The sequence below is a fragment of the Eumetopias jubatus genome, unplaced genomic scaffold (assembly GCF_037043125.1).
Source record: "Eumetopias jubatus isolate StellerSeaLion01/CBP00866 unplaced genomic scaffold, mEumJub1_p1.0 scaffold_1, whole genome shotgun sequence".
NCBI classification, from domain to species: Eukaryota; Metazoa; Chordata; class Mammalia; order Carnivora; family Otariidae; genus Eumetopias; species Eumetopias jubatus.
In genome coordinates, this window is record NW_028274807.1 from 1739511 (window position 1) to 1765071 (window position 25561).

The 25561-nt window shown below is 50.3% G+C and overlaps 1 protein-coding gene across 3 annotated transcripts in view; it reads right to left on the minus strand.

Annotated features, from left to right (window-relative positions):
* ADARB1 (adenosine deaminase RNA specific B1) overlaps window positions 1–25561 on the minus strand; it is a 146217-nt gene that overhangs the window by 73044 nt on the left and 47612 nt on the right. For all 3 annotated transcript variants that reach the window (XM_028126525.2, XM_028126524.2, XM_028126528.2), the window contains one exon: window positions 15964–16116. In XM_028126525.2, coding sequence (XP_027982326.1) covers window positions 15964–16048 — 85 coding nt within the window. In that variant the 5' untranslated portion in view covers window positions 16049–16116. The remainder of the gene's footprint in view (window positions 1–15963; window positions 16117–25561) is intronic.

Below are 25561 nucleotides of genomic sequence, written 5' to 3' on the forward strand. Positions count from 1 at the left end.
TGTTTTTTTTTAAAGGTGAATGATAAAAAGCTGTCTGGATACTAGATTCCTTATGATGAGAATATCTGGGGAAATAATGCTCAAGGAAGTCAGGTAAAAACAAGGAGCATCTCCCCAGCTATTAGAGACACTCACATTTTTAATGTTTTCTCTCTCTGCATTACAGTTTTCCTTTGAATTTGGTCTCTCCAGAAGCAGAGCTCAGTGGTGGGCCCCACCCTGCCCCATGCACGGGCACAGCCCTGGTGAGGCCACCTCGGGGCCAGAACAAACCTGCACAGGCTTCCTCTCTGTGCTCTGGAAATGAGAAAATTTTAATTTCTCCATCTCCATCATAACCCTGACCTAAAAGAGACAAAACATTTTATATCACGACACACAATTCATAAAAACTATATTCATAAAAAGAAAAACCTGCCTATACCCCTATATCTAAAGTTCCTGCAGTACCAATCAGAGAGATCTGAAACCATAAAGCCGTGAAGCCGAGGGCTAGTGTGAAGGGCTGCCTGCACCGATCCGAAGCCTCCCGGCAAGCGCGGCACCAGAAAGGCACTGTGCGGGTGCACGTCCAGGCTCCACGGCACGACCACCGAAAACCTAATCCACGTGTAGCTTCTCGGGAACCTAGCCAAGTGGAAATACACCAAAACCACAATCCAAGCGATATGCAATCATTAAAAATTAATTTGGAAATTACAGTTAACATGGTGAAAAACAAAGAGGTGAGTTTGCCAGGAAACCCTCTGCTGGTTTCAATTCCGCACACAAACCTGTCTGTGTGTCCTAGTACCCTGCTGTCCTGGGTTAGGTGCGCCACGTTCTGACTTTCTCAGAGGCTGTATTTGTCTATTTGGCACACATTCATTACTGGGAAAATCATATTAACTAGATTTTGTTTTTCCTGCTGCTCTGGCATATGGGGGACTTACAGACCCCGGGGAGACTGCCCCTCCCAGGGCTCAGCCAGGAGTGTACCCTTCTTATGCAAACAACCTCTCACTTGCTCTTGTAACTCTCACATCAAGCCCCTGTCGCCCTGGCTCTAAATCATCCCAGGGCAGCCAGAAACCAAGACAGCCCAGAGCCTGCCATAGTTACTCAAACTGCCGATCCTAAGCTGCTTCCCTGCCCTGCCTTGCCCTTGCTCTGGAAACCCAAAGAAGGCTCTGGCCTACCAAGGCCTTCCCATTGCTCCTTTCTGCCTCCAGACCAAGACCCGTGCTCCCCGCGTGGCCCTGCGTGGCACAGCGTGGCTCCTCTAGGGAAATGTGAGTAGTCAAGTCTTCTCAATGGCACGGGCCTCCCTCCCCATGATGTCATAAACTACCATCCTATGGGGACAAGTGAGACAGCAGTACTGTTCTCAAGACTGGCTTGGTTGGACAATACCAAGTCTACTTAATTTCCGTTTAACTAAAGGGCATGTATAGGCTATAAAACAAAAGGCCAGCTCATTTCTTGACCACCGCGTAGTGCGGCCTTATCTGATGTCTGCTCTGCGCTCATATAAAATGCTGGATAAAACGGCAGTTACCTACACTCTCCCACCACCTCACACACTCATCATCATTCCCTCATCACAGGGCACAACCCAGGGCACAGCAGATCTTCCTGACATGATAAGTGCTGTATCTTCTGCTTTCTTGAAAGTCAGAGAAGCTGAGAATTGAGAATCCATAAGCATGACGAGGCACACGGCAGCCCAGAGGCGGGGGTCCTGTGCCACCACCTGAAGACAAGCCCCCTCGGGATGCTCCCGGAGTCAACATGAGGTCCCAGCTCTGCGCCTCTCACTTGTTTCTTCCTTCTTCCCAATTCTTTCTACCTTTAGGATCATTTAAGAAAAGCATAAATACCGGGAAATCGGAGGGGGAGATGAACCATGAGAGACTATGGACTCTGAGAAACAAACTGAGGGTTCTAGAGGGGAGGGAGGGGGGGGATGGGTTAGCCTGGTGATGGGTATTAAAAAGGGCACGTTCTGCATGGAGCACTGGGTGTTATATGCAAACAATGGATCATGGAACACTACATCAAAAACTAATGATGTAAAGTATGGTGACTACCATAATAAAATTAAAAAAAGAAAAGAAAAGCATAAAAATAGAATGCCCGCGTTCATGAGAATCAAGAAATTCACAGTAGAACGGCAATGATTTAGTGCACCACGTAATGGTCTCTGCAACGATTAAACTGACAGTTTATAATTTAAAGAAATACTTTGAAGATCTTTTCTCCAACTTTAAAAGTACATCCATCTCTGACTTCAGCTGCCACATCTTTGCAAGTTGATAGCTACTGAATTCTAGGAGAAATGTCATAAATAGCCATACACCACTTAGGATCTGACATTCCTGGTACCTCATTAATTTTATTTTTATCTATGTCCTCAGAGTAAAGACTCCAAAATTTAATGTTCCTAGAATATTAATTTATGAAAAAAACTCTTAAAATCTATTTTTCTCTTATAAGAAAAAAGTTTATTCCATTGAGTCCATTATTAATTATTATGTAGAATCAACACATGGGAAATTGTAGCACTATTTAATATTAAAGTGCCTCAGAATGACCTGTTAATAAGAAAAACAGCAAATATTCATTCATTCATTCATTCACTCAACTAATAGTGAGCACCTGCTCAGTGAGGGCCAGGACTGAGCCAGTGCGCTGGGGATACACCAGGGAAGAGAAGGAGCTTCTGCTCTACGGAGGGCAAGAGAGACAGGCCATCGAACGGCCTCGTATGTCAGAGGAAGGTGGGTGTTCCCCCAGAAGGTGACTGGGGGCAGGAGGGCGGCAGTAGGCGTGCTTTCGGGTCTTGAGGAAGATGACAGTGAAGCACACATGAAGGCACCGAGGAACCAGGATGAGGCACCTGGAACAGAGTGTCTGAGAAACACAGGCAAAGACTCTGTGGTAGCGCCCGGCATGGCCCAGAACGGCCAGGAGGCCGGGCTGGCAGAGGTGAAAGCCAGGAGATCCAGAGGCCAGCTCGGGGGACCCTGGGCCAGCGCAAGGACCTGGCAGTCCTTCTGCCCAGGAGTTTTAGCCTTGTCCAGGCCTCTGGCCGCTGGTGAAGAACAGATGTGGGGCGAGGGCCAATGCAGGGGCCCAGTCAGGAGACTGGTGCAGACACACTCGACGGCTCAGGGCACGTGACGGCAGAGGTAGGAAACAACCAACCTGGATGCGCACTAAGGGACAGCAGAAAGGAGGCCAGAGGGGGACAGAAGACACTGGACGGCCACGGCTTGTGGCCTGAGAGCCTGGAGAGATAGGAAGACTGCGGCTGGGGTCAGGAACCAGGGGTCCAGCTTGCCGTCTCAAGTCAGAGACACTGCAGATGCCCAGGAGGAGACGCTGGGCAGACCCAGGGTCTGAGGCCAACAGAGGGGCACGTGGGGAAGACCCCAAGTCAGGAGTATAGATAGAGTCCAGGAGAAGCCAGCACTGAGCCAGGAAGGGCAGCGCTGCTGGCAGCTGATGGGACGGGAGCTTGCGAGGGAGCAGCGACCAGGACAGAGTGTGTTGGATGAGTTTACCAATCAACTGTCACCTGTCAGACACCACATGTGGACCAGCTCACTTACAGCTCACCAAACGTCAGCCTCCGAAATGACTGCACAAGACGCAGCCTGGAAATGGCCACCATTTGTTTTACAACCATCAAGGATGTCCCTCAAGTCTTTGGGAGTGGAATTGTGCAGTGTACAACCCATCCAGCTGTACAGTGTGGCCATGATTACAGCACAGGGGGAACCAGCACAAAGCCCAAAGCAGGTCTCTCTGGTCAAAGGCCCACCCTACCTCCCACTAGCCAGGGAACCTTGGGCAAGTTCTTACCCTCGTGGTGCCTCAGATTCCCCAGTACAACACAGAAGGCAGTGATGGCCCCAGCCTCACTGGGGGGAGTCAAGCGAAGACAGGGTGCAGGAAACGGTGCCCACCTGGGCTCTAGCTGCTATCATATCATCAGCACCACTGCTTTATGAAAAGGAGCCCTCCAGCCACAGGGGCAGAGCAGCTGATCCAAGGTCACACGCTGGGTAAAGCGGCAGAACGCAGTTCAGAATCCAGGACACTCGGAACTTGGGGCCCGAGCTCTTCACTCCTCTACAGTGCTGCCCAGTTAAAGCAAAACCATGACCGCTCAATTTTACTGTTTTATATGTTATGATTCCTCATAATTTTAAGTCAAAAGAACATACACATATTTCCTTAAATTAACACATCTCTATTTCCTATATGAAGATGGGTTCATCAACAGATGGGGATAAGTGTAGTTTATGTCTACTTGCAAAATTCCTCCACTCAATTAAGATCATAAATTCAATTAAGCTTTTTCCATTTTCTTTTAAGGTAACTCTATCAAGGAATTTTAAATTAAAATCAAAATCTACATTACTCAAATAAGTATAGCAGATGTTGGACTTGGCAGGGGGGAAAAAAGGCACATAAATTGAAGGCCCTAAAATTAGCTCCAAAAGCCTAAAGCTAAGGAAGCAGCCACAGATGGTGGCCCGTGGGTGGCCCGGGTGGCCTGTGGATGGATGCTGGCAACAGGGAACTCAAATCCAGTAGGCCCAGGGCTACCAGGGAGAGCTCTGAACTCTTGCTACCTACCGAAGAAAAGTGTGAAAGAAATGCCATGACCAAGTCTAAACATAAATTTGAAACTAAACTGGGGTATGCAATTGATAGCCATGGTTTAAATAGATATTTCTTTAAACATGAGTTTTTGAAGCACCCTTTAAAAATAATGCTTATTATTACCAAATATTAACAAAACACAAACCTTTTGAAATAAAAAGTAAAACTGGTAAAGTGACTTTACTCAATCTGGAATAGAAAACCTCTGGCCAACTTCATGTATTTATAAATGATGTCAGGCTGTTTTTAACTTGGATATGTGTAGATGAAAGAAGCAACATAAACTTAAGTATGGACAAGGAATGTACAATATGGACACAAGTGTTCGGTCTGACTGAAAACTCAAACAAGAGTAAATGGAGAAGAAGAAAACAGTTACAAGGGGATTAGAGACAGGATGGCCTGGGCCCACGGAGCGCAGAGCCAAAGGCACACAACCTGTGGGTCCAAAGACCGGAACACCCAAACCAGGAAAACACTCGTTATGATGGAAGAAAACATCCCAGAAATAAAAGTCCAGATCAGCCACTGGATAGACACCCACATGCATGGAAAAGGTGATAAAAAGCAAAGAAAACTCACATTTTTCTTAGCAATACTCCTGAAATCCATGAATAAAGAATTCTAAGGGAATCTAGACCAACACAACTTAATTACTGAGGAGATAAAGTCAGGCTAGAGGACAGTAATGGAGTATTTCCAGCTTCTACAAAAGGACAGTGTGACCTCGAAGTTGAGTTTCCATCAAGATGCTGTTCAACTACAACAGCTGGGGTGGGGGTCTTAGGAGACCCTGAGGTGTGTCATCAGCACCTCCACTACCAAGTACAGGATCCTGGTGCAGGCGGCCCACAGGCCTCACGTCCTGTCTGTACGAACCCAGGGGCACATGGCCCTTGAGGACTCACTCCCACCTCCAATCTGCCAGAGGCCCATGGTGGGCAGGAAGGGGGCCCGTCACCCTGAGCCTGAAGAGTGGGGTGCCGCCCTGGGCCAACACTAAGGGGGGGGTCCATAGCAGTCTCCCCCAACCCCTGTCCAGAGGCAACCCTACTCACTGAAGCCTCCCTTCGGCCTGGAATTCCAGAATTCTGTGCCTTGTGGGCAGAATGTGAGCCAGGACTTTTCGTCCCTGGATGACATCACGGATGCTAGCCGCGGCCTGGCCAGGCCAGCCCCCAGGACCCTGCCCCCACTGCTGCCGGAGAAGAGCAAGCAAGTGCAGAAGGACAGGGCACCAGAGGGGGAATGTGGCTAACCCGGCCAGTAAAGGTCAAGCAGATGCAAGACAAGGGTTCACGGAAGGGAGACTTTAAAACTTAAATATTGACATTACTCCTTCAGTGCACAATGGCAAATCTTCACTAAAGATCAAAGACACACATACACAAACTTTGGTTAACTTATTATCTTATTAAAATTGGCAATCTGTCAGCACTACTAGGAACAAGACAACAGGCCCCAAAATGAACTCGCTTAGCACGAGCTCCGGGTCACCAAACCGAGACTTAACCTAATTACATCTACGGCCTCTCCCGGAAACGGGAGCTCAGCGTCCCTCAGGAGTCCCCTGGTCGGCATGAGCAAGCTCGTCTGTCCGGCAGACCCCACGGTCCCCTGAAGGAGAGTGACCCTGCCCAACTAACCCGCGTCCTCCCGGGATCAGGTCCCCGTCCCGCTCCCTCCTGCCCATGAACGTCTCTCATCTGGGCGGCTTCCCGGGGCTCCTCTCTGCCCGCTAGGCTGCAGGCGGCCGGGTTCAGGGGTCACCGGAGAAAGCCAACCAGACCTTCAAAATTTACTCTGTTGGATTTTAACACCACACATTCAGAACTTGATGGTATAGGATATTTAGTTTTTGCATTTTATCTGAACTACTCTAAAATAGTAGAATCATAAAACTATGTTACACATAAACGGTATAGACAAAGTAATCATTTTTAAAACACTGGAACAGGAACGCCTGGGTGGCTCAGTCGTTAAGCGTCTGCCTTCGGCTCAGGTCATGATCCCAGGGTCCTGGGATCGAGCCCCGCATCGGGCTCCCTGCCCAACGGGAAGCCTGCTTCTCCCTCTGCCTCTGCCCCTGCTTGTGTTCCCTCTCTCACTGTGTCTCTCTCTGTCAAATAAATAAATATCTTTAAAATAAAATAAAATAAAATACTGGAACAGATGTATGAAATTGTATCTTCCAATTCTACAACACAGTGAAGGCCCCTCCACAGACTCAATTAATTACTGTTAAATTGATAAAATTTAATTTACAAATCATATCACTCACTGAACCAAATCAGTTATAAATGTTCCATACCCCTACCTCATGGGTTCTTTAAAATGGTTCAAACAAAGCCAGTAAACAGACACTTTTCTGAAGGAAACCGGCATCTGGGTTCACAGAGGAAATGCATGGACAACTGGATTCCTGACAAGAAAATGAAGTTTTCCGTCAGTAGAGGAGGCTGGGGGTCTTGGAGCGATCCCACAGCACCACCTGGTGTTGAGTCGCCCGCACAAGGGGCCCCCGAGACAGCGGGATGCGGAGCGCTCTCTGCATCCTGTCACACGGAAACCAGGTCCCGGGATGCCAACATCAGACCAGCCGCGCTGGGGCCATGAAGGAACAAGACCCCCGGGTGGGCAGGAGGGGGGAATAGGGGGCTCCACGTCTTGACTGCAGTGGGGGGCGTACTCACCATACACTTGTCAGAACATATCAAACTGAACACTTTTTAAAAGAGGTGATTTTTTTTGTATGTAAATCATCCCTCAATAAATCCAGCTTAAGAACACAAAAATAACGGTCTCTATTGAGAAAAAATAGAAAACACACAGATTTGAGGAAGGAATGAATGTATTCCAACAAACAGAATGAACAAGACTGAGAGTGAAGTGAGCATGTCGTTCCTCTCCCAACAAGGAAACAACACGAAGCTCCACGGCCGGCAGCCACGCCCAGACTGGCCCGTCGGCGCCCGTGGCCACCGTGGCCACCCCCGCTGCACAGAGCGGAGACTGCGCAGGGAGGCCGAGCACGGTGCCCAGGGACACAGAGCCGCCACAGGGAGCGCCACGCCCCTCCCCGCTCTGCTCCACCCGCCCAGCCAACGTGCGCATCGGGAGAAGGAAACACGGGACAGAAAAGGCATGATCCGACTACCAGCTAAGTTAAGAGGGGCACCACCGTGAGTAGAATGAGCTAAAAGAGGAGTCATTTTCACATTTTCCTGTGTGTACGCGGCAGTGAGGGCACGGGGATGGCAGAGAGGGCACGGGGGCGGCAGAGAGGGAAGTACGATCATACACATTTTACTTGGCTCTGTAATGAACATTCACTCACTGTAATGATCGAAACACCCCTGACCCATGGTTATAGAACAGAAAATAAAGTCTCCTGCGTTGATTAAGTAAAAGAAGGAAAGAAGGAGAGAACCAGACCTGCCAGAAGCTGAGCAGCAGAGTGAGGAGGTGACAAGCAGGGCAGGTGTCTGCACGCGGCCTGACATGGTGGGCCGCCAGGAGACCGCCCGAGCTCCAGGGGAAAGAAGTGCTTCCTAAGGTAACCAGCAGAAGAGCATGGCTGCCAGTGCCCCTCGCCTTTGCCGGGGGTGCGACACAAGTCAGACCCTCATGTTCTCGGTGTCCCTTGTGACGACAGCTGGCCACATGACAGTCCCAGACAATGAGATACAAACGGAAGTATGACGGAGGCTTCTGGAATGCCCTGATGAACAGGACAGACATGCCTGACCCTTTCCAGTTATTCCTGCTTGAATACAGATGCGATGGCTGGAACTGCAGCAACCACACTACAACCGTGAGGGAAAGGTTAGGAGAAGCGCTGAGACACAGACCCAGACCTCTGACATGGTTGTGCCCTCAACCAACTCTAGCAAAACCCTACCTTCGCATTCCTTACTATGAAATAAATGAATAAATCCCCACTAGTTGAAGCCAATGTAGGTCATTCTGGGACTTTCAGCCAAAAGCACTCCTAAACAACACAAGAAGGAAAGGCCAAAAAAGTGTGAAGTGAACTCAAGCTGCTGCTATCTGAACTGAACATCAACAGATAACGTCTAAAATATATAAATCACAAACCAGCATAGTTATTATTCAGAAACTAAAGTACAGCAGGGACTGCCATCTTCACCTCAACACCCACTCCTCCCGTCCTCTGTGAGGCAGAGCACCCACGTGGCCAGCCACCAAGAAAGACATTCCCAGCCCCCTTGTGCCTGGTTGTGTCCACTGGGATGAACACAGAAGTGTCACACGAAGCTTCTGGGAACCTCCTCAAGAAACGGCACACACACACTTCGCCGCAGTGTCTCCATATCCCAGGCCCCAGCAGCGGGTGAGCTCGCGGGTGACAGGCCACGGCTAGAGCAGAGTTGGGTCTAGACGGCTAGGACCTCGTTCCAGCCCTGTCTGCCTGGGGAGCCCCTTGCACTGCATCTCTGTCACGGGGAGCAGGTCCTAACACCGGCCAACCCAGAAATACAAATATCTACAACTTTTTAAAAACATCAGCGCTGCCTCAGAGGAAGGTGAAGGCTACAGATGACTGATTTTCATCAAAAGCCTAAATTAGGTGACCCGCCTACGAAGGCACCACTTGGATAAAAACTGAAATAAAACACAGGTCTGGCCTCGCCCCTGCTGGACAGGCATCCACCCATGCCCGGCCCTGCCCCTCCACACTCCTACCCTCTCCCACCCCTCTACTCCCCCCACCACGCCCCCTCCCACAGTCGCAGACCCTCAGCACACCCACACCACGGGGCTGCTGGAGTCGCCCCGACCACACCCCTGCTCAGCAGCGCCCCACCCCGTGCCCACTGCCCTGTACCTTTCCAGAGTCAGTTCCATCCCCCATCCTGGGCCCTCCGAAGCAGCTCTGCAGTGAGCGTGAGAACGCTGCCCCCTCCTCGAGGCGCCCAGAAGGGAAGCCGCCCTCTGTCCTCCCCTGCAAGAGCACACCCGAGCTCCAGCCCCCAGATCCCAGAACCAGGAGGGAGGCCTGAGGTGCCCGGGTGTTTGTTTTTTTTTTAATTTTTTATTGTTATGTTAATCACCATACATTACATCATTAGTTTTTGATGTAGTGTTCCATGATTCATTGTTTGTGCATAACACCCAGTGCTCCACGCAGAACGTGCCCTCCTCAATACCCATCACCAGGCTAACCCATCCCCCCACCCCCCTCCCCTCTAGAACCCTCAGTTTGTTTTTCAGAGTCCATCGTCTCTCATGGTTCGTCTCCCCCTCCGATTTCCCCCCTTCATTCTTCCCCTCCTGCTATCTTCTTCTTTTTCTTTTTTCTTAACATATGTTGCGTTGTTTCAGAGGTACAGATCTGTGATTCAACAGTCTTGCACAATTCACAGCGCTCACCATAGCACACACCCTCCCCAATGTCTGTCACCCAGCCACCCCATCCCTCCCACCCCCCCACCACTCCAGCAACCCTCAGTTTGTTTCCTGAGATTAAGAATTCCTCATATCAGTGAGGTCATGTGATACATGTCTTTCTCTGATTGACTTATTTCACTCAGCATAACACCCTCCAGTTCCATCCACGTCGTTGCAAATGGCAAGATCTCATTCCTTTTGATGGCTGCATAATATTCCATTGTGTATATATACCACCTCTTCTTTATCCATTCATCTGTCGATGGACATCTTGGCTCTTTCCACACTTTGGCTATTGTGGACATTGCTGCGATAAACATCGGGGTGCACGTACCCCTTCGGATCCCAAATTGGTATCTTTGGGGTAAATACCCAGTAGTGCAATTGCTGGATCGTAGGGTAGCTCTATGTTTAACTGTTTGAGGAACCTCCATACTGTTTTCCAGAGTGGTTGCGCCAGCTTGCATTCCCACCAACAGTGTAGGAGGGTTCCCCTTTCTCCACATCCCCGCCAACATCTGTCGTTTCCTGACTTGTTCATTTTAGCCATTCTGACGGGTGTGAGGTGGTATCTCATTGAGGTTTTGATATGGATTTCCCTGATGCCGAGCAATGTGGAGCACTTTTTCATGTGTCTGTTGGCCATCTGGATGGCTTCTTTGGAAAAATGTCTGTTCATGTCTTCTGCCCATTTCTTGATTGGATTATTTGTTCTTTGGGTGTTGAGTTTGATAAGTTCTTTATAGATTTTGGATACTAGCCCTTTATCTGATATGTCATTTGCAGATATTTTCTCCCATTCTGTCGGTTGTCTTTTGGTTTTGTGGACTGTTTCTTTTGCTGTGCAAAAGCTTTTTATCTTGATGAAATCGCAATAGTTCATTTTTGCCCTTGCTTCCCTTGCCTTTGGCGATGCTTCTAGGAAGAAGTTGCTGCGGCTGAGGTCGAAGAGGTTGCTGCCTGTGTTCTCCTTTAGGATTCTGATGGACTCCTGTCTCACGTTTAGGTCTTTCAACCACTTGGAGTCTATTTTTGTGTGTGGTGTAAGGAAATGGTCCAGTTTCATTCTTCTGCATGTGGGTGCCCGGGTTTCTGTGCAGAGCTGCACTGGGGGCGCCCGGCACCTACCAGAACCTCCACATGGGAGCAGGGCTGGCATGGGGCCCAGAGCCCATCAACTTGCCTTCCCTCCACAGAGCGGCAGCCGCCCACAGGGTGCTGGTTCTTCTACAAGTCCCACCCTGGGAAAGCCTTTGCAGAAAACAGAAGGAAATCACGGGAGAGGACCAGACCTTCCTGCATCTACAAATGAATCTCCGCTGAGCTCTTTTACGTATATATCACTGTTAAGTACCTGGATCCACAATTTCCTATCAGTCACACCCAGAGCACACAACAGTGAGAAGAAAATTACGAGCTGACTTTGAACCACTAGAGGGATCTATGGTTTTCCACCCAACAATGTGCAGGCAATTGAACTTCCATCTTTTCAAGCCATACTTTTGCGGTTAATGATGTATTTTTTTGGTCCAGTTGGAAATTTAAATCCACGGCACATAATAACTGGGAATACAACCACTTTTTAGAAATTTTTTCAAACTCGATACCATTTAAACCAAGTTTTACTCAGATTTTTCTACTTTTCGGATGGAAAACAGTCCAGAATCACGACTCCCTGCTCCACCCCATCTAGTAGCTCCTGCAGCCCCAGGGTGAGCTGGCCTCGCCTGCACCTGCAGGCCTGCTGCTGCCCGAGGGGTCTGGAGAAAAGAAGCCCGGGGAGGGCCGCGCCTCACTGTGGCGCGCTGGCCCCCCGCGGGCTCCACACTCAGATGCCACCCCCCGGAGGGCCGCCTCCCCTCTCCCGGGCGTCCCTCCCCAGCGCCGTCTGCTCCCACCAGGTGTCAGCGCCGAGGGGGCCATCTAACCCTGTCCCACCGTCACCCCAAGGGCCTCAGTCAGCATCTGCCTGAACATGTTTGTTGGCGAAACGAAGTGAGCGCCCAGGGTACGACGCAGATCGGTCTCTAACACTGCTGGGGGTTCCATAAACTACAGCTCCTAGACCAACAAACCCCAGAGCTCTGGGACTCATTGCTGCAAACACTGACCCATCTAGCCGCACCTTCCTACATCACTTCCCCTGAGACTGGGTTGCCTGTAGCTTTGACTGGGATTCTCTGTGCCTCAGCTTGGGCTGAGGAGAGAGAGGTGGCCACCTTATGCAGAACACCCAGAGCCTGGGAAACCTGCTCACACGTGGGAGCAGGTGCCAGCACAGGGACCAGCAGGAGGCACCACAGAGCCCCCGAGAGTCCCGTGGGCCCTGCACCTCCCGGCAACTCTGCCTCGCCCACTCCATCCGCCAGCTGCTGGGGCGGGCTGGTCTTACTCCCCCTGCTGGGCACCAGCCCGTATCAAGGGCAGCTGCAGAATGGACAGCGGCAAGGCTGTCGTGCATGGCCTGCTGTGTGTGGGCAGATGTCCCTCAACCTAGTCCCCTCCGGCTGCTGGTCTTGAACGTCAAGGCATCTTCGAGAGGAGCACGCTGCTCCCAGGACCCCTGTGGAATGTGAGGGTATGGCAGTGGAGTGGGGATGTCACCCAAGGCCCCCAACTCATGCCCCCACTGTCACCTGCACTGTCACCGGTGTCTTCACCGGTCGAGCAGACTCACGTCACGCTCGGCATGCCATGCTTCTTCCAACCTGACAAAACAGCCCTTCTGGTCTTGGCCACTGCCCTACGGCCTCACTGTGAGTCGGGTTTCGCCAGCTTCTGTGTCCCACCCAGCCTTTTGCCTCCTCGGAGTCACTTTTCCTAGTTGGTCCCATATGGTCTTTTCCCCTAAGTCACTGCTTCCTGTAGGTCACCTGCACTTCTCTGCCTTTTTATGGCGCTAGGGTCCCAGGACCCTGGCACGCTGTCAGGAGCGCTCTCCGTGAGCCAAACCTTGGAGCCGGGGCATGGCGAGGCACTGAGGACAGGTGGCCCCGCTCTCTGGCTCCCACACATCCTGGCCGAGGCACTGTGTCTGAAGACACGGCCACGGTGCAGTCTTCCTGGGGCCGATGAGTGCCGGCTGAAGTGGAGCCCAGGCAAGGGAGCCCATGCAGGGCCCCCATGCAGCAAGCTCACCCCTTCCAGCAAGTCTGCAAACCTTTCTGTAAAGAGCCAGATGGCAGATATTTCAGTCTCTGTGCCCACATACAGTCACTGTTGCATATTCTGTTTCTGCTTGCTTGGTTTACAATTCCTGAAAGATGCAAAAGCCATTCTTTGCTTCAGACTCAGACTTAGAATCCACCTGGCCACCTGCAGGGGAAGCCTCTGCCCCTTCAGAGCACACGGCTGCTACCCACGGGCCTGGGGCTCAGCTCTTTGGCATGTTGCCTGCAGGCACCAGGCGGGCCTTGAGGACAAAGATGCCAACTTAATCCTCACCTTCACGTGTCCATCACAGGGTGATGGGCTCCGGCCTCTGGTAGGCTGCCCACACTTGCCAAATGAATGAGCACATTTTACACGTTTATTAGCCATGCAGACTGCATCTTCTGTGAAAAAACTGTGCACGTGTTTTGCACCTAATTCCACTGCACTGTCTTGTCCTTATTGACTTGTGGGAACCTTCATGTATTATAGACTCTGGAAACAAAGCCAGGCCTCTGTCAACTAAGCGTCCCCGTCAGGTAGGCACCCCCAGTCAGGGACGCTACTCCATCATGTACGCACCCCCGTCAGGTACCCCTGCAGCAAATTCTTTTCCCAGTCTGCGTGGAACTGGCACCCCACCCTCTGGTGTCTACACCCTGTATAATAACCCCCCTCGACAGAGGGTGGAGCTATGAGTCTGATGAATACAATGCAATATAAAGCAAAGGTGAAGAGATTTTCCAAGACAAAATAAGGTCCCCAATCAGCTGAATTTGAGTCCCGGGTGGACCTGTACTAATCATATAAGCCCTTAAAGGACAGAAGAAGAAGAGACACTCCCACAGCCTGGCAGAGGCCAACTGCATGTTGTGGAGAGGACCACTCAGGAGCACCCCCCAGCTGCCCATCCGCAGCAGACATTCTCACGTGCTAAGACACAAGATACAGGGGCGCCTGGGCGGCTCAGTCGGTGAAGAGTCTGCCTCCAGCTCAGGTCGTGATCCCAGGGTCCTGGGATCGAGCCCCGCATCAGGCTCCGTGCTCCGCGGGAAGCCTGCTGCTCCCTCTGCCTGCCGATCACCCTGCTTGTGCTCTCTCTCTCTCTCTGTGTCAAATAAATAAATGAATAATCTTTTTAAAAAATTAAAAAAAGAAAAGACAGAAGAAACAACTTCATCTCTTTAAGGAAGGCAACAGCAGCGAGCATGCGTGGAACTAAACGTGAAGCAGCACGCTGCAGGGCCGCCACCGGGGCCCAGGAGGGCTCTAGAGGACCGGCAGGGCAGAGCGCGGCCGTGGGCGGGGGGTGCTCCCCAGCAAAGGCTCGTTTCAGCCAAAAGCTGTAGCTTTCGTGCTTTTCTTTTCCAACCCACCCTGAAAAAGGAAAGTTATTAAACATCAGACTATTTGTTGCAAAAATTAGCTTTCATTTTATGAAAAAAATACAAAATTTCTACTCTGCAGCTAGAACATCTACTGAGGGAGAACCCGTGGAAGGAGAGGTCGTTCCCCCTGTTGCTGTGTTGGTAACGGCCAGGCCTTTAATTTTGCTCTCCCGGCATGTGCTTTGGACCTCATTATTGTTTGCATGCCTTTAAGGAGAATTTATTTCTACAAAGGATTATAAATAATTCACTTCCCCAGTGCACACTTGTGTGAAATAAAAATACTTGCCATTTCACGTACAGGGCAAATGAACACAGGGGCTCAAGGCCATGGCACGAGACGCAGGTGGTCACAGACCGCATGGCACCAGCAACGCAAACGGACAGTGTTTCTCGCAGACTCAGCTGGCTCTGCGCCGCTCACTACCTTTCAATACACTCGAGTTACAGAGACACTGGTTTCATACCACTAATCCGGCTAACAGAAGAGCCAGGGCTGAAGGAAACCCCACCCCACCGGCACGGCAAAGGTAAGTAACCTTAATTTCACCCTTTCCATACTCTCAGGGCTCCTGTGCTAGAAGGGGGGGGGGGCATCAGTTAAAGATCGAGCAAACCCTCCTTTACGGGTCTCCCTGGGAGCTGGTCTCCTTACGTTCCTGACACGTACAGACTGGGAAATGGCGGGCAGATGTGGGCGTGCCTGTACTCCCCAGAGATGGTGGGCACCCCTCTCCCCACCGTGAGCTCCGCACCTGCTCCTTCTGTGGTTGCCCAAGACCCTGGGCACTTGTCAGCCTCTACAGAATGGGTGAACGAGCACACAGGCGCACCCAGCAGCCCTCTGCTGACGCGTCCGGACACTCCTTCCCCACAGGACTTCCTTGAATTAGTCACTCCACAGGCCATAAATTAACCTTACACAGTACTAACTCTACCGGGACTTTAGTTTGCCTCGACTTCTCTCAAAAGCAGATGCTGAATCATGTAACAGTCACCAAACAGTTAAGTACTAAGTAAATTTTCTTTTAATCACCTCAAAAGAACTAATGTACAGTAGAAAGCTTCACAGCAAGTCTAGCTCCGTGCCCAGCACGTGGAGGAGACGGGAAGCAGGGCAGCTCTGGGCTACACGGCCGCTGGGGGGCAGCACCGCACCAACCTGGAGCCGCAGCGGGGCCTGCACGTAGTCTGGGCCCCATGAGATTGAGAGAATTAACAGCAACAAACAATCTATGCCGGAAGTTACTAATAAAACACACTTGAAAAGGCAAACAGCCTTAATTAATCAGTTTACATCAAGCAAAAGGTATTTTTAATCAGTCAAATGTTAGCAGGTTTTTGCAGGTTTTTACCTTACCTTTAGATTTGTTTAGTGTCTGTTTGCTCGGACCCTGGGCAGAGCTTCCCTGGGTGCAGGCAGGGCTGAGTGACCCCGAGAGCATGGGCACACTCAGCACGTCTCCTTCAGTCACTCCCTAAGCTCGCCATGCCCAGCTGGAGAGACTTCACTCTGTGTAACAGAAAGATCCAATTACTTTGCCTTTTCAACACTTCAGATGTGAATTCTAATAATACTGTTAATCAAAAATCCTCTTTCTAAATACAAGCTTAAGTCACTTTTAATGTACTCTTATGCTTTTCTAAAGCAGATACACAATAATGAGTCACACCTTCACCCCCACGGTCACAAGAGGCAGGTGCACACACACTCAACCACCTCTGCTCACCAACATACGAATGCAAACACGCACCAACCCACATGCTGAGGAATGAGGCCTCCAGTGAACCCCGTGTGTACCTATCATCTTCGGTAAGATAAAATGCCACATGCACACGTGTGGCACGCGCCCATGCATGTGTACAGACAGACATCAGAAATGCACGGATGCAGGCCTCCCCTGCCCTCCCTCCCAGGCTTAGAAGATACAGGCCATGCACGTCTGCAGGCAGAGCGTGTGAAACATCTCCATGCCACTTCCTTTCAGCATAAAAATGTTTTCTACTCACAACTCATTAAAGAGAGTATTTCAACATGCTTATATACTGACAAAACCTAAATATGCAATGTTAACATTTTCTTTTAGAAAAACAAACCAATATCCACATGAAGGGAAAGTTTAGAGTGGGGCTTCTCGAGTGAAGAGCTGCCTGCTAGCACCTACAAGGAAGAATGAGCAGGCCCCAGAAGACTGGCAGCGAGTATAGACAGGTGCATCTCTGAACACGGAGGGGCCCTAACTGTGCAGACTCAGTCCAGTCACGACGAACCTCCTTGGGGCCACCTGGCCCAGCTGCAGGTCCTCGAGGGTTAAGAGTGACCAGTCTCTAAGCCCCTCCACATCTCAGCTGTGACTCACTTTAATTCATATGTAACGTGTGTCAGCACGCCTGCGAGGACAGGTCTAAGACATGGTCCCCATGTCCTATGAGGCTGTCACCTGGTCTAACGGGGACTGATGACAATGACCTATTAGTCTGGGATTACAGGTCACACAGCCATCCCGTCCAGGACAGAGGCTTCTGGGCCACACACACAGGTCTGTGCACACTGTCACTGGCCCCACTAGCGCCCCACCAGTCCTACCTCCACACCCAGCTGAGGAGAATAAAGAAGTGGCACTGCCGTGGCCCCCCCATTCCTCAACGCCGCCCCCACCTGATCAGTAATCTTGCCGGCAGTTCCTGCCCTGGTTGTAGGGTGTGCAGGAGACAGAGCGAGCCCCCTTGACAAAGAACAAAGAACAGGACCCCGAGCCTCCTGCAATCCAAGGAGGAAGGACAATGTGTGAAAGAGGTCAAATGTCACTGTACCAACCACAGACTGTACCGTCCACAGACGGCACCGAGAAAGGGCCACAGACGGCACCGAGAAAGGGCCACAGACGGCACCGAGAAAGGGCCACAGATGGCACCGAGAAAGGGCCACACACGGCACCAAGAAAGGGCCACAGATGGCACCGAGAAAGCACAACAGCAGGAAGAACACGACCACGACTCACAGAACCAGGTTCTAGTGCCCACGCGGTGACCCGCTGGCCCAGAGAGAGGGCGGAAGTCTGAGCCCTGACATCTGCTGGAGGGAACACGCCCAGGACAGCCCCGTGCAGCTGCCCCAGGGGAGCCAGAATCGTGGGGGATCAGGTTCTGCAAACTCTGAACAGGAAGAACCAGATGGGGTGATGGGAGCTGCCGCATACCCAGGGGACCGTCGGGCTGTGCGTGCAGATGGCAAGAGGGGGTCCTGGGATGCCGCCTGGCTCTAGCTGCACGGCCAAGCGCCTCCAGCAGTGGTGCGGCCTCCAGGTCCTGCACAGCCACGCGGAGGACAGGTGCCACGTGTGGCACCACGAGGACTGGAGTCGCAGACGCAGAGAGCTTGGCCCAGTGACAGTGAAAGGGGGAGTGTGACAGGAAGTGGGCAAAGACGGAGAAGGCTGTGGTCACTCACGGGGGCAGTAGACGACAGCAGCTGATGGACAGCAGGGAGCAGCATCGTGGACACACGGCACACACGGAAGCCTCTGCCCCTAACGGATGCACCCCAGGGGTGTTCAGGCCAAAGGGTAACTAGAAAAGTCTCTGTATGTTTGGAAGTTGGGCAGTATTCCTCTAAGTTATCCACAGATAAAAGGAAATAATCACAGTAGAAACTAGAAAATATTTAAACTTAAAAGCAAGAGAGATTACATAGGGAAATGTGCGGCATGCAGGTAAGGCAGTACACCAGAGGTAAATGTGTAGCCTCACGCTCACACTTTTAGAAAACGGGGGGAAAAATATCAATGAATCCCCACCTCAGTAAGTCAGTACAAGGAGAACAAAATAAGCCCAAAGAAAATGGGAGGGGGAAAAAAGGAAGAAATTAAATCTGCATTAATCACACATACTAGCTGGCACACAAAGACAGACACTGGCCAGACTAATCCCAACAAACAGAGAAGAGAGAAAAGGACCACATCAGCCTGCACTGGAAACAGGGCAGTGGAGAGCCGGGTGCCCACCTTTATGTGACACCCCTGCCATTGAGTGATGTGGGCCTTTCAGGGCATCCCTGAGAGTCTCAGCAAGCTCTGGGACCACTATGATGGGTCGGGTGGAAGCAGAAGAGTCGCTGCGTGCGGGGCCCACGCCTTCGGGGGCTGCCGGCTCGAAAGACTCTGCAGGAAGCCAGTTTCATGGCTGAGACCATCCAGCTGTGAGTCCACGCAGAGAGACAGAGCCCGGGTCAGCCCCAGGCAGGTGCCCGCCATGTCGCTCAGGAAGCACCCTCAGACAAGATGTACAAGATGCTGACAAGAACTAGGAACCCCAGCTGACCGCTGGGACCAACGCTGCAGACACATGATCACCTCCAGTCACCTGAGGGACCCTGCAGAGGTCCCAGTCCCACGGAGCACAGACAAACTGTCCCCTTTACACCCTGCTCCAATCCCTGCCCCACAAGGTCACCTGCAAAACCAAACGGTGGTTGTTCCAGGCCACTAAGTTGTGCCTTATTTGGGGGGGCGGGGGGTATGTTAGGCAACAAGAGATACCAGAACAGAATTATCACTCCAAATTCTCACAACATAAAAATATAATAAGAGGATATTAGGAACTTCATTTCAAAAATTTTGTAAACTTAGGTACAACGAGCAAATTCTAAGAAAAATAAAATTTATCAAAACTGACTCAGGAAGAAATAGAAAATCTGACTAAACTACAAAGAACAAGAATCAGGAAACAAAAATCATGTACAAACTATCAGCCAAACTGACCGACCCATCGATGTAGATGTAAAAATCCTAAAGAAAATGTCAGCAAATTCAATCGAACAATCTTTTTAAAAGATATATGACCCAGTTGGATTTACTCCGGGAATGTAAAAATGAATCATGTATGGAAATCGACCACACTAATAAACCCAGAGAGCCGTGACGCCGCTGACACGAAGTTCAGCCACAGGTGACACGGAGTCTGATTCTGTTGGGACATGCACTTCCACGGCCGGACAGGGGAGGCTCTGACTTACAATGTCTGTTCTGTCTATGCTCCTGGATGACGGTGAGGAACATGTAAGGAAAATCGTCCTCTCGCACACGCACTCTTCTGTAGGAACATGATACAACTCACAACAAACATGTACTAGGGAACACCGGGCAACGGGACCCAGAAACGGCCAACAGTGGCCACCATTTTTACAGAGGATGGTCCAGCATGGTGGAACCAAGCAGTGGCTACGCTGTTGCCGACGTGCAACAAGGGACTGACTGACGCCACCACTAGCCAGCTGTCTGCAGCAGGAAAGGAGGGAGCTTCTGCACCAGCAGTGCCAACCCCTGAAGCCTGGGGCAGGACCAGGTGAGGCAGCCTAGAGCTCTCACGTTTCTCGCAGAAATGAAGAGAGAAACCCAGGACGGAGGAGCTTTCCAGGCCAGGAGCGAGTTAGCAAAGCAGGGCTGAGTTCCAATCAGCCCCATTCTCAATCTGCCAGGAGCCACCCCCAGAAACAGGCGGGGCCTGGGGTGACCCGAGAACCTGGACGGGGCATGCAGGCAGTGTGGGACCCCCACCGCGGCGGCTCTGGGGCCTCCATCTCCGGCCACACTCAAGGGCAGCGGCCCAGCTCAGCCCACACCACCAGCTTTCTGGAGCCTTCTCCCAGTGACTGCTCCTGGGCTTCCCTGAAAACAGGGTGAACCAGAATTAGCTGAGCTGGAGGGTCTCTACAATGGGCATGTGTCCAACTACCTGCTAACACAACTCAAACACCATGGCGATGCTAAGGAAACGGGGCTCATATAGGGCTTACGTGCCCAGTGCCAATAGCAGGTACACGACTAGCCCTATTAAAATACACGTATCACTCAGCACTCAATGGGTTTGCTGTGGCAGTAACAATGGTACTGACTAAATAAAACCATTGTATTTCCTTTTAAAGTGATATTTACCATCATAATTTAATTAGACCGTGGAAATTAGGGCTTTGCTCTACCAAAAGATAAGCACTCTCATTTTCTACCTTGTAGATACGTAACATGAGTATACAGTTAAACAGAGATGTTCACCTGAGTAGATTCTCTTATGTTTAGAGACACCCATTATTTCAAGATACAAAGGCTTGATATGCTCAAGACAAGTGAAGTAAATAAGCAGTCAATGGAAGGGTGCTAAGACAAAGAAGCATTCTTCCTAATTTTTGATAGCATCTTCCATTTTAAGTGCTTAGTCAGTCCTAAGAATTGTTACCCCCAAGAGAAGAACTGGAAGCCGGTGGGAATGGAGAGCAGGGCCACAAGCAGGGCCCGAGTCATGGGCCCGGTGGCTCCAGAAGGACACAGCAACACTCCTCAGCTGAGATGAGCCCACAGAAGGCCTGTCAAGATGCTTCTGGTAAGGAGGGTGGGAGGCGCCTCAGCAGAAGGCCCTGAACGCTGGTAAGAGCGGTCCGATCCGTCTTCAGAAGGATGGCTCTGCCGGCTCTGTGGACCACGGCTGGACGGCTGAGCCTGGAGGCTAGGAGGACAGCCAGGGACAGAGGGATGACAATGGGGCGAGCACCACCAGCGGGTGACTCTAGGGATCCTGACTCTGTCAAAGGGGTGGATGGAATTTTCAATAAACAACATGAGAAAATCGAAAGAGGAAATTTTAGAAGATAGGTGTTTTTCAATTGTCCTCAACTATAAAAACCTTCAAAGTATATGAATTATAGTCATTGATACTTCATCATCAACAATGACCAAACCAGCCCTGGCTACCTGATGTTTCAGAAGGATAAAGTCAATTCTATGTTAGGAACTACCACAGGGAGAGGTAAGATCTTTACGTGGTAAAGTGGTAACAGACATTGAAGAGGCAAGGACACTGCCGTAGGAGACTAAATCCGCAGAGCGGCGCACTGGCCATGAGCGCACCGTCAGGAACTCAGCACTTAATAAAGAGGCTGGGAGGAGGGCGCAGGCCCCCCTTTCATTTGCTGCTTCTAGGAAGGAAGAGAAATGCAAGAGGAAATAGCGCTCTAGTCCAGAGGTCCTGGTTTAATTTAAAAATTTTTTATATTATTTAAATTCCAATTAGGAAGTGGTTTGCAGAGCACATTCTGTTCTGTGACACTGGAGAACCACAACCTCTTCCCTGCTCCTGAGCAGGGTCCAGCTCAATTGGAGGAAATGCGCTCTACCCCGGTGCAGAGCATGGGATCCACCCCAGTCTGGAAGCCTCGACTCAACACTGGGACCACCACTTAGACCATGAAGCTTCTGCGCTCTTCATTCTATTTCCCCAGCATTTTGGTCTTAACAGAACAACCAAAATGGACTTTGTCACTCTTCTACTTACTAAATTCAATATATTCCATTTTCTTAGCAAGTAAGAATAATATATTTTGCCTCATTAGAAAGATTACTTTAGAATAAACCACGATAGATATAGCGCAGATGAGTGTCTACGTAATAACGGTGAGTGAAACAAGCCACGCCAAAAAAGCGCCTACTGTCTGACCCTATCTATATAGAACTCTAGAAGATGCAAAGGGACCTCTCATGACAGCAAGGAGAGGGGTGGCTGTCAGGGGTGGGGGAGGAGGGGGGACAGGGGACTTTCAAAGGCGATGGGCACGGTCACCATCTTCACTGTGGCAACGATCTCACCGGTGTCTCAAAACTTACTAAGTGGCACATGTTAAAATATGTGCCGTGTTTTGGCAGGTCAGTTATACCTCAAGAAAGCTGGCTTTAAAAAAGACTACTTTGTTTTATATTTTAAAACCCCTCATCTTATTTTTTGAAGTGAATTAGTAAACATTATTGAAAATATTTTTGTGACCTGAGAGAAAACATTACTTTTTTAAACTGAATAATTTCATGTTTTATGGGAAATTAAAGCTTGCTGCCCACATTAAAACAACTCATTACGTAGGCCAGGGAGCTCTCCCCAACCAGCCGCACTTTACTGTTGTACAATCGTTCCCAGAGGGACCCAATGCTCCTAGCAGCGGGCATGCGCTCTGCGTCTCCACAGAGAGAAGGCCCTGGGGGGGGGGGGGGGACAGCGGGAGGAGGGGCAAGCACTCAGGTCGAGCGGGGTGTGTGACCCTGGGTCCAGCAGGTGGCACCTGCATCGTCCCAGCCCAGAAGAGGCATGTCTCAGTTCGCGGCACGGAGGGGACCGCCTCAGTCAGCAGGATGGCAGACGGCGAAGGCAGGCATGAAGGATGTGGGAGAGGCCCTGAGCCCTCCCTGCCCTCGGCACCTGCTCCCTTCAGGACAACGGTCCACCCTGTGGCCACACACGTCCGAACAACCCGGAAAGGCCAACAGGCCAGCAGAGGCACCCCGGCCACGGGGAGCACGCGGGCAGCAGCGCCTCCCGACAGGGCGTCCTTGGCCTCCCCACTGCAGGGGGACCTGGGTACTCAGGCAGCGGGAAGTGGAGGTCTGCCTCCCAGGCGCTGACACCTCTTTTTTGTTTTTTTAAATAATACACTGTGTATTATTAGGAATCAACATCTCGTACAAGCGGGACTTGAGGTCTGTCTCCCATGATTAACGGGGTTACTTGTGCCAGAGATCTGCACTAAAAGAGATGATCAGCCACATTGTTTTTATTATGACTTCCCCCCTTGTTTTATGGAGTGATTTTTCATAAAAATGAGGACGAATTTCACCCAATCATTGCTAGCAAACAAATAAGACCAACAGAAAAGCATTTCAGGCCCCAAACCCCAGTGGAGCCCAAGAGCCACGAGCCTGCGGCTCGGCCCTGTGCCCACAGCACACACGCAGATGCAGGGAACACAAAGCCCACAGAGGCGCTGGTCAACCCACCTTCTCCCATAAGAAACTCACACTGGATTACACCAAGAACAAATCAAGGAAAACAAAAGTCTCTCCACAGACTAAAAGACAAAGCCAAGTAAGAAAAGGAGAGTGATGGGGCACCTGGGTGGCTCAGTCGTTGGGCATCTGCCTTCGGCTCAGGTTATGATCCTGGGTCCTGGGTTGTGGGATCCAGCCGGGAGGCCTGCTTCTCCCTCTCCCACTCCCCCTGCCTGTGTTCCCTCTCTCGCTGTCTCTCTCTCTGTCAAATAAATAAATAAAATCTTAAAAAAAAAAAAAAGAAAGAAAGAAAAAGAAAAGCAGAGTGAAAAGAAAGATTATTTTGAGAGACTTACTCAGGCAGAGCGTGAAGGACTGCACAGGCAGCCCCCGGCAGGTGGGCAGCTCCAAGCCCCAAGAGACTTCAAGGTCTAGAAAGATCCGTTAAGCCTTAAGCTTCCTGAAGGACCCTGTAACTAACAGACACAGCCACCAGCCTCTTCGATCGTCACGCACCTATACGTTAAATAAACCTGCAATGTTCTCAACTCCTTTCATCAGATTCGTATCGAACTAACACATTTCCAGAAGTTCTTAACTCCAAGTCAAACAAATGTGATGTCTGTATTTAAGAAACATCACAATTTTATTTTTTTTTATTTTTTTTTTAAAGATTTCATTTATTTATTTGAGAGAGAGAGAGAATGAGAGATAGGAAGCATGAGAGGGAAGAGGGTCAGAGGGAGAAGCAGACTCCCTGCTGAGCAGGGAGCCCGATGCGGGACTCGATCCCGGGACTCCAGCATCATGACCTGAGCCGAAGGCAGTCGCTTAACCAACTGAGCCACCCAGGCGCCCGAAACATCACAATTTTAAAAGTACTCAGTGAGGTATTTATCAAACACTAAAAGTTAGTATAATATTACCCATTGCAAGGAGATGAACTGTTTAAATAAAAAAACTTTTAGTATTTTTTATAGAAATCTCTCAAATTGATCTTCTTGCTCTCTTATTTAAGGCATAATAAATGTAAGTTTTTAACCAGAAGATGCCGACTACTATTCTCTTTGGTGAACAAAGCAAGAAACAAAAGGTCCCTGGTAAGGTGTTGCCATAAGCCAATCTCCCAAGCCCCAAATCACACCACCCAGATGCTCCAAGATGTATCCACAAGGACTTGGGGAAAAAGTTTTCCTGAACTAGTGGTACACAGACACTTGACAGAAGCAAAAGAAAATCCTCTCTGGAAAAAATGCACCATCATCTGAGGCCTCAAAGAATTCATACAAGTTGTTTTCCAAGGAAAATGAGCGGCTCTCAGTAAAAAAGATAATCCCGCAAGGAAGCAAGCACTGAAGGATAAGCAACATAAACAGGAGACAAAAAAAACAGACATTCAGATGTGACAGACCTGTCAAGCACACCATATATAAAATAACTGGTTAAGTAATAAAAATAGAACGGGGGGTGGGGCGCCTGGGTGGCGTAGTCGGTTAAACGGCTGACTCTTGATTTCTACTCAGGTCATGATCTGAGGGTCATAGGATCAAGCCCCGTGTCATCAGGCTCCGTGCTCAGCAGGGAGTCTGCTGGAGAGTCTCTCCCTCTGCCTCTGCCTCTGCCCCGCCCCGTTCATGCTCGCATGTGTGTTCTCTCTCTAAAAACAAAAATAGATGGGAAGCAGGAAAACAAAGAATAACCAATCAGACTTGGAAAAGAATAAACTCTCTATAAATAAGAAATATTAAAGACTAAAATTACTAAAATTAAAAACTCGACCGTGGGTTTTACCACCCTACTTGACAAAGGAAAAGATGAGTAAACCAGGACAGAAAGCTGAAGAAGTGACCAGATGGCAGCCTGGGGAGAAGGGGGGCAGAGGAAGGGGCAGATCCAAGAGGCCCAACCAACCCCATGCGGAGGAAGCCAACAGACCCGTCGCCCAGACCCGTGAGGAGTGGCAGGCCGGCAGAGCCAGCTCCCCAGACAGCCGGGAAGGAGGGCGGAAGCTCTCAGCGGGACGCAGAGAAAAGCTGAGCCTGAAACTACAGACCCACCTAACATCTTTTCAGAATGAGAAGAAATGAAGATGTTTCCCCAGCAAATCGTACCCGAGATGGCTGGCCACCAGCTGACCCTTGTTTGGAACAGAAACCC